The sequence below is a fragment of the Etheostoma spectabile genome, chromosome 22, assembly GCF_008692095.1.
Source record: "Etheostoma spectabile isolate EspeVRDwgs_2016 chromosome 22, UIUC_Espe_1.0, whole genome shotgun sequence".
Classification (NCBI taxonomy): Eukaryota; Metazoa; Chordata; class Actinopteri; order Perciformes; family Percidae; genus Etheostoma; species Etheostoma spectabile.
Window position 1 is genome coordinate 12,445,464 of NC_045754.1, and position 9,229 is coordinate 12,454,692.

The 9,229-nt window shown below is 42.6% G+C and overlaps 1 protein-coding gene across 9 annotated transcripts in view; it reads right to left on the reverse strand.

The window, feature by feature from the left end:
- Nucleotides 1-418: 418 nt before the first annotated feature.
- The window catches only part of atp8a2 (ATPase phospholipid transporting 8A2), a 66,549-nt gene continuing 57,738 nt past the window's right edge, over nt 419-9,229 (reverse strand). For 8 of the 9 annotated variants that reach the window (XM_032504425.1, XM_032504423.1, XM_032504422.1 and 5 more), the window contains 8 exons: nt 8,684-8,762; nt 8,528-8,589; nt 8,008-8,064; nt 6,290-6,397; nt 4,370-4,458; nt 4,068-4,172; nt 938-1,029; nt 419-741 (listed from right to left, as the gene is read on the reverse strand). In XM_032504425.1, coding sequence (XP_032360316.1) covers nt 647-741; nt 938-1,029; nt 4,068-4,172; nt 4,370-4,458; nt 6,290-6,397; nt 8,008-8,064; nt 8,528-8,589; nt 8,684-8,762 — 687 coding nt within the window. In that variant the 3' untranslated portion in view covers nt 419-646. Of the gene's footprint in view, nt 742-937; nt 1,030-3,113; nt 3,145-4,067; nt 4,173-4,369; nt 4,459-6,289; nt 6,398-8,007; nt 8,065-8,527; nt 8,590-8,683; nt 8,763-9,229 lie in introns of all 9 variants that reach the window. The other variant, XR_004327578.1, reaches the window with a different exon arrangement.

Genomic DNA, 9,229 nt, shown 5'->3' on the forward strand with positions numbered 1-9,229 from the left:
TGCTTCCCTCCATCCCTTATTAAGGAATTCATCAGTGCATGTGTGTGTGTGTATGTTTATTTTTACGTCTCTTCCCCTCCCACATGGGCATGTGATGACAGACAAGCTAAACCCACCTCACGAGAGAGATGAGGGAGAACCGTGGAAGCGAACACACACGGGCCAACACACATGCACACAAACACAAGAGCGCCAATGCGTGTAGGCATACCATGCACAGGCAGATACAGACGCACAGGAATGCACACACGCGCACACAAACACATGGATAAACACACAGTGGCATGAAGCAAACCCAGTCTGTTGGATATACAGATATGAGTCACAGTCTCTGAGTTTGACTTGTCATGTCTGTGCGGGGTTATGATTGCTCATGCCTGTGCAGCTTGTTTGAGTTTGAAGAATGTTTTTTTTTTTCCCATAACATCGGCCTGGTCCTTTCTCTCAATTCAGTCAGTCCTCTATGCGCTAGCAACGTTCACCAAGCCGGACCATTAACCCAATCCCCGGCGAGGGGTCAGGTCATAGTTCCAGTAAGGCAACAGCAGGGTTGGTCACGCGGCGTGAGAGTGTCACATAAGTCTGTCTCCGCTGTCAAGTTGATAACCAATGCTACGGTGAGCAGAAGCATTGGTCAGGGGCAGGGCTAGAGGCTGGGGCGTTGGCGGGTGGTGTCGTAGGAGCGCACTACCTGGGATTGGGAAACCACGCCATGCTCCTCTTGAGAGAAGGCATAGCCATCTACAGAGAGAGACAAGAGGAGGGAGGAACATTTTAAATTAATGATAAAACATCTGTATTGCTGTGCAGACACTACAACCATAAAGTTGAATGAGATGAATGTGGTGAGAGGGACAAGAGAAAGACCGTAACACAATTCCCTCTTAAGGCCTGCATTGATGCAGGACTATGTTAGAATATGTGAAAGGACACTCACGCGACACATTCTGCTGCACCGAGTTTGAACGTCCTACGCTTGAAGGCGTTTTCCTAAATACTCTTGTCAGCAGATGGGCTCGTTCGTTTAGACTGCAGAGAAAGAAAAGAAATATCAGTTACTCCACAGTGATGGCACAAAGCCACTTAATAATTGGTAATTAAAGAGACTCTTGACTACTTACACCAAAGCACAACACCATTTCAAGCTACTGGGAAATATTTCTTAAAGTAGTGCACATATATCTCAGTGCTTTTGTCATTTCCTTTTGCTTTCAGTGGCAGTTTAAGCTGCTTTTCAAGTCAAAATATAATGTCTTCACTACACCCAGATTTAAGGCAGCAGGATGATCAAAGACAGTCGTCAACCTTTAACTGTCCTGGAGCAAAACACTGAAGGATATAGGGCCAAGTACATTTGTCTTTCGCAGAAACACACAAAGAGCAAACAAAATTTAAGTGGATTTAAAACCAGGACGTTGGTATGAAGTGGATTGGATACTGACTGCTTCTGACATAATTTAACCCACACAAAGTAATAAACTGACTGCAGGGTAACAGGACATCCACAGTAAACTATTCCTCAGCTGCCCCCACACTCCTCTCCTCTCCTTCTCCCCCCTTCCAAGAAAAAGACTGGATCCTCTGTTCGGAGACCACACGCCGTCACGGCTCCTCTCCTCCTGTGACCAAAAATAAGCCCTTTCCAGATATTGCACACAAATTCAGGCACGCAAACAAGCACACAAAACAAACGATAGCCCTCTCCACTCTTATCACCATCCTTACAGCCATTAAAGTTATAAGGCAGAGGCATTGGATGTAAATGCAAGGACACCAGTATTAGTGATTGCCAAATCAAAAAGTCTCTTTTTGCCAATTTTATTTGACAAAATAGATTTTCTACATTTATCTGCCAATCGAGCCTTAAATTCACACAGGAGGGGTTTCTCTGACACTTGTGATGATCAACGGAGTAGTTATGGACTAGAGCCAGCCTTCCCAAGGTTAAAATTTGGATCAGGCAGTTGGGAAATTCTTAATACTGCATGTGACTGTTGGGAACCTTCACTACAGTGTGTGTCAAAAAAGAGAAGAAAAAACTGAGGGGCTCTAAAGTTTGCTCAAAAGGTTTTTGGCCAACAAAAATGATGTCTGTTAGATAGATGACAGTGCCGAGTGAATGATAAAAGAATAAATGGTGGCTGGACAAATAAATGAAAAGCTCATGCATCAAGTTGTCCTTCTATAATGTTTCTTTCTGGCTAACATCACATTAAAAAAAGACCCAAGGATGTGCTTCGTTTGAACTTTTCCCTCGAGGCACTCCTGTACTCTACCTTTCCACCCCTTCCCCATGCCTACTCCAAGACCTCCCCAAGAACTGCAAATACAGATGTGCTCTTTTTCCTTTTGCTCCATTGGCTCTCTGTGTACCGCTACTTTACTTCTCCTATTCTAAATGGAGAGGGCACAAGGACCCAGTCCTGCTTTCCTGGTTTTAAAGGCAGGGTCAGTCCAGGACAGGGCCTTGAGTAGGGGTTAGGCGCAGCAGTGTGGTTACCCACCTTTAAAAACATAACTCAGACCCCTCTACCTCTTTTCAAGGATCAAACTGCTCAGAGAAAGCAGGTTATCCTGGTGACTCACTCACATCTGACCCTGAAGCAGATTAGTATACAACTCTTTGCAATCCTTACTAGCAAACAGTGGAGGAAAAAAGTACTCTGACCCTTTATTTAATTATCACCATTCAAAAATACTATGTTAAAAGTCCTGCATTCAACAATGAACTATACTATGTACTATGAATTGTGTTATTTGATTGTTTTTTAACTTTATATGCATTTAATTGTTTTTTGAGCTATAAAAAAAAAATCTGAATCTGAAATCTGAACCTACAAATTAACTAAAGCTGTTTAAGAAATATAGTGAAGTAAAAAAACAGTATTTCCCTCTAAAAAGTTGTGAAGTTGAAATATAAAGCAGCCTCAAATGGAAATACTCAAGTAAAGTACTTCTTACCACCCCCTGATAGCAAACAGTCAAACCTCTATGATCCATACTGTATCTATAACTTCGAAAAATGTCTCCCAAAACTACACAATGGCACCGTTTTCTAACACCACACAACTAAATCACAGAGAGAGAACTACAGACGAATCCAGAAGACACACCAGGTCTGTACGGCAGTTCAAATTGATCCAGCTTTAAAGCAATCCACAGAAGACAAAGGAGAGACATGAAAAAGATTACCAAAGAGAGGTGTGAACTAAGTTAATGGAAAACAAGCAAAGGTCAGTCCAAAGCAGCTTGCAGTGGGGCACACAGGTCATTCGAGGTCACAGTTCACACAGTGGGACAGTGCAAACCCAGAAACTACCTCGGTGAGCATGGGACAGCTCTGGCTCTACGGGACCTCAGCCTTGGCTTCGGTCCTGTGGACGGTGCCACCGGGGAATTAGAAATGCCATTTATTTTCACACATACAGAAACATATACTCCCTGGCCACTTTATTAGTTACACCTATACAATTTAATACAACTCAATACAACACCTCTACACACATATTCTTCCTTTACGAAGCATAGATTGCCCAGTTTTTGTTAAAACCTTCAGAGATGTGATAATATACTATATGTTTATTATTGCGGCTGCAGTTTGTGGTGGTATTTCCCAAATATTCCTCGCTAACATATGTAAATGGGTTGGGAAAAACATTACAAAACACCTCTGAATATAATGCAGTCCAGTTCAACATCCCTGCAAACTACAACCTTAGTAACAAACATAGTTGAAAATCTCTCTGATAGTGTCTATAAAAAATATTATTATCTTTGTAAAAGTAGAATTTATGGCTGCGCTGTTGTATTGAATTGCTTTAAATTTTACAGGTGGACCCAATAAAAGTGGCCTCTGAGTAAATAACAGTTGTATACTGAATCTGCACATGTACATAGAGTGTTAATATTGATTAATAGATTATTCTTTAAAAAACAATATCCTAAAATAAAAGACTGTGACGGTCTTTTTAATAAAAACAAATCAATAGGTTAAACTGATTGATGACACAAAAAACTGGATATGACTGGAGGTGAGATCCCATGATGCTTTTTAGTTCCCTGTATACCTGCGGCCGCTGGCATCCCGAAGTACAGCTGCCCCTGGGTCTACGGCCCGAGCTTCCAACTCCTGCACCTCCTCTAGCAAAGACTTCCTCACAGTGCGACGTGTGCTACAAAGCAGAAATAAGCTCATCAGACCCATGAGGGAAAGTTTGAGTGTTTTACTTTGCATACACATGTGATTCATAATATAAAGTGTGCACAAGTGTTGACATAGACTCAATATGGGTTATGTAAACGCCTCGGTTAAGTTAAATACTCTCTGTATGGATTTTCCATGTATTTATATTAAATGTGTTCTACTTACGCGGTCCAAGCGTAGTCTTTGAGTAAACACGCAGTAGGCACCAGGACCAGGCCCAGCCAGAAGTGCCAGCACTGCATCACCTTGCCAGCCTGCAATGACAACACACAGGCTCCATTTATTTTGCTCGTATATTAATTCAAATGGAGTATTAAGTCATTTTTCTCTGCAACGAGCAGAGTGAAACATGTGGAAAAGGCAAAGAGAAATGTGAGACAAAGCACATTGAAAGCCATTCACAGCACAGTGAGAAGAACCCCAATGTTAGCCAAAAATCTTCAACAGCTTTCTCACAACCAGAATTTACAACACAAACTGGATTTAACACAGATGAAACGCAACGCTTCTATGCTAAAAGGTAAAAATGCTAGTGAGTAACCACATATCTCTTCCCCCCCCCCCATCTGTCTCTAAAGTCCAGCTGCAAACAGCCTCATAGACCTTTGACCCTTGTCTTCACTCTGTCTCCAGGGATTAATCATGCATCTAACCAGTGTCTCAATTTGTCTGTCTGTCTCCATGCCTCTTACTCCTACACATGTTTCTCCTGTTGCTTGCTCCAATCTTACCCTTTCACAACTTCCTTTCATTAATAGTGACTATATCTTCTGGTGCTTGTCCTCACCTGTTAATGTAAATCCCTTAATTTTCCCCGTATTACCCAATATCTCCCCCTTTAGTTATCTGCAAGAGCTCTGTGGTGTTTCACAAGCCTAAGTCTTTGTCTCTAGGCGTTAACGTTTAAGTCATCAGACACAAACACTTCATGCACCAGAACTTCCTTAACGTCTACTACTGTATAGCCTATACCATGTGTTTCCATTGCTTGGCTTCACATATACAGAGACAATTTGGTTCCCAGAGGGAGAGGAGAAATAATCGGACAACCATTAGGAAATATCCTTTGCAGCACCTGGAATCACAACCAAGTCATAGATGGTCCAACTGGACACAGACATACTCTACGGCTTTCTGTGTGACAAACACCTTCACACAGTTCATTTCCACAGCACTGGACACACATTATATCACATGGTCTTTATACACTATGAGGATGGAGGAATGCTAAATGATTTTCCCTGCTTTGTTATATCCATAGAAACACACTATTGGTCTCCATCGCTTTACAATCAACACAACGCATAACTGGACACACATAGCACATTAATTCTCACATGTACAAACTTACACCCACAGTTATTCTGAGCAGAAATATACAGCTCTTTTCCATCCCCCGTCCCCCATGGACAGATGGAAATATAGATAGTGGGATCAGGGGAAATAAGAGAAGTAATAGGGTAGTTGGGGAGACAGGGGGGGAAGAGAGAATGGAGGTTTGGGGGACTGAGTGTCTCTGACCATTCCCCAGTTAGACTGAACAGCTGCAGAGATATTTGACCGCATTCCTGATTTCTGACACAAATTGAATTAATGGGCCGAGGGGAGTTTAGACAGCCCTGTTCCCTTCCCCTTCCAAGACTCTCTACCCACTCAGTGGGGCAGCTCGCCTCACCCCCACCGGATCCCCAAACTCTAAAACAAATCTCTCAATCAAGGGGGTCTCCATCTATGCTCTCCTCACCCCCAGTGGATCATCATCACCAGCAGCAGTGCCCCACCCTCTTGAATCAACACCTCCACAGAGGGCAGTAAGAAAAAAAAAAAAGGGGTTCTGGTGACACGCAGCAGGTGCAGGAAGCCTAGTGAGTGGGGCTGGCAAGGCATAAATCTCCCCCGGGGCTCCAGCAGAGCCGATGTGGAACACCCAAGATGTGAGTCAGATAGGCGCCATGTATTGGCAACCAAGAACAAGGGAGGGGCAAGTGTTGGAGGTTGCAGAAAAGAGATGTAGAGGGTAGGGCTATTTAACCCCTTTTCACACCGTTGATGAAATGAGTGACGTGTTTATGGAGAGGGACTTGCCTGGCCAAGCATGTCAGGGGCGATGGGGATGGTGGGCCACATGGCAGAGTAGACAGCAAAGAAGACCATCCAAAGCGCCATGCTTCCCCATACCGCCAGGTGGGAAAACTACAACACAGAGAGAGAGAGAGATAGAGAGAGAGAGAGAGAGAGAGAGAGGAGGATACAAGGGGAGGGAGTGCAGGAGAGGATGGAGATTAAGAGACGGAGAAGAAGACAGCGTGAGGTCAAATAGTTCACATCCAGCTCATCCGAATATACACAACCTTTCCTTCACTCCTTCCCATATTTTCGTCTTGCTCTCTGTGATCTGCTGAAAGGGGACACTGTGTGAATTCCAGTGGGACCCTGCGTCATTACTGCCAGGCTGTTGTGTGGACAGCTGAACGGACAGAAGTGTCAGCGCCCTTCTGTCCATCCTGCCAATCTCTCTTACTCTCTCCAACAGTAGAAATGAGCTAAATCAAGGCTACTGTTGTCCTAAAGTCTAAATCCATCTCCGCTGACTTTGTTCCAAAACATTTGAACCAAATACTTGGATTCTTAGTCATGTTTAATTATTCTTTGTTCACATATTTCCTTGTTTAAAACATAATTAAGTTGACTGTTTTACTATATTTTACTGAGGCAAAGTTCATTGTACTAGCTGTTGAAGTTTGGGCTGTACACACTGCAGTCATCTGATACTATTTTTGCATCATAAGACATCTGACGTATATCTAGTATGCGGTATAATTTAAAAGTAAACAAGCCTTTTTAAGCTTTATTTAGATAGAGAGGAAAGAGGGGAAAGAGAGAGGGGAAGACCTGCAGCTGTGGGCCCTGGGTCGGACTCAAAAACAAGTTGCTGTGCGGACTTAAATGGCACACACTCTACCCAGATAGTTATGGGGGCAATAACTGTGTGTAGTCCCGGTAAAGGGATATCAGGGAAAGAGAATCTGCCATTTATCCTTGAAGTTGCAAGCTTTTGTTTTTTAACATGGGGTGAATGCTCTTACTGGCTAAGCTAGAGGCCACCCCAGAAATTGCAAGCTTAATGTTAGCTAGCTTAAGCCGACATTTGATAATGTTGTGTGTACAACTTTTGACAGTAACCATTTAGAGTGTAAAAATATATGTTTCTCATGACTTGAATCAAACATTCTTTGAAAGAAATGAGGACATCTGGGCTCTAGGTTAACTATGTTGAATTAAATCTGTTTAGTTTTTATGTATTTACACTTCATCTAACAGATGGGAATCTCACTGTTTTCTGGACTGTTTTTCTCCTTTGCTGTGCAGTAACGGTGTCCATTCAATCCTTGCAAGTTTCATCTGTTAAATCATACTATATTCAACAGTTCTTGCAGCTGGTTCACAGTACATGCCTGACTCGAATGGTTAGGAAGTGTTAATTTATGAACACTTAGACAAGGAGAGTTTTTGTAAGTTTAAAATATTGAACAGGAGCAATGGGATAGAAATGCAGCCGCGATAAAGCTGGTTGGTGGGTGATGTAAGCAACTGCTGTTTAGCAAACCTCAGACCTCCACCACAAGATCAAGGTACACCACATCCTTTCCCATGACTTTCCTAAATATGTAGCATTTAGACCAGACTATATGAAAACCTCATACTGAAATCATCACCGAGTGGACACCGTCCTCTTAATTTATCATTGGTTGAGTTAAAAACAGCACATTTGGTGTGGCACATTAGTGTGTTAATGTTTTTACCTTTGTCCAAGCTGTGGTCTCTATTCCAGCTTTCAGACATACTGTAACTACCACATACTACACACACGCACGCACGCACACACACACACACAAGAGAAGGAGGGAGGGCAAATAAAAAATAAAAAAAACAGAAACAGGGTTACTTGGCTGGAAACTATGGAGATAATAAACATTAATATTATATAGTAAACTCAGCAATGTCAGTGAAAAAATTCAGAACCCCCACAGCCTCTTGCAGTCTACATACACATAACATAACAAATAAAGACCACTAAAATTCACATGGGAATGTAGGGAGTAAAATGATAGTGAGAGTGTAAGATAGAGAAGTGAATATAGAGAACAGATGGATGAGTGTTGAGAAGATTGACTGGAGACTCATAACGTCTCTGTGGGGGCAGCATAGTGCTGGTGTGTAAACAAATACTGTGCATATGCAAAATGCATGCTAAAAGACTGAATTATATTATATAAACATTAAGACCCATGACCACATTGAACATACAAATAAGATGCTTACAGTGTAGACCATGTTTCCAACAAACAGGTAGTCATTTCCCTGACCGTCACTGAACGACGAGTCTGTGGGGAACACACACACACACACACCTAATGACAAAGGGCTACCAGCCGGAATTATGGGAATGCAGATGAGTTACTCAGGCATGTCACTTACCATGTTCTAACATTTTAAGTGGAAACCAAAAGAGAATAATTGAATGAATCAGTGCATTGATACAGTGACCCCAAAACACCTGAAAGACAGAGGGAGAGATGGAGGGGAGAAAAGAGTGAGAAACATCAGCGAGTGAAAGCACATATATGCCACCACACATAAAAACATGCAAAAACAGCAATTCCTCACAGTAACACACAACTTCCACTGTGCTCTTGCCATCAAAAGTCCTCTACTGAACTGTGCACATGCACACATTAACACACACTCCCACACATACAGTAGGCTGGGTTGCTGGTGTACTCTCTAAAATGAAAGACTTCCTTATTCTGGCCCTATGAATCTTATTAGGAGTTGCCATGGAAACATCCCGGTCTCCATGCCACTCTTGTTTACTCACCGGCGCCCCAAACAAACATCAGGCATCACTCGTCAATCCCACAGATGAGCCACAAGGCATGACAAGTCGAATGCAGAGTGCTTAGCTTTGACTTAACATGCAGCACATGGTGTGTGTGTGTGTGTGTGTGTGTGTGTGTGTGTGTG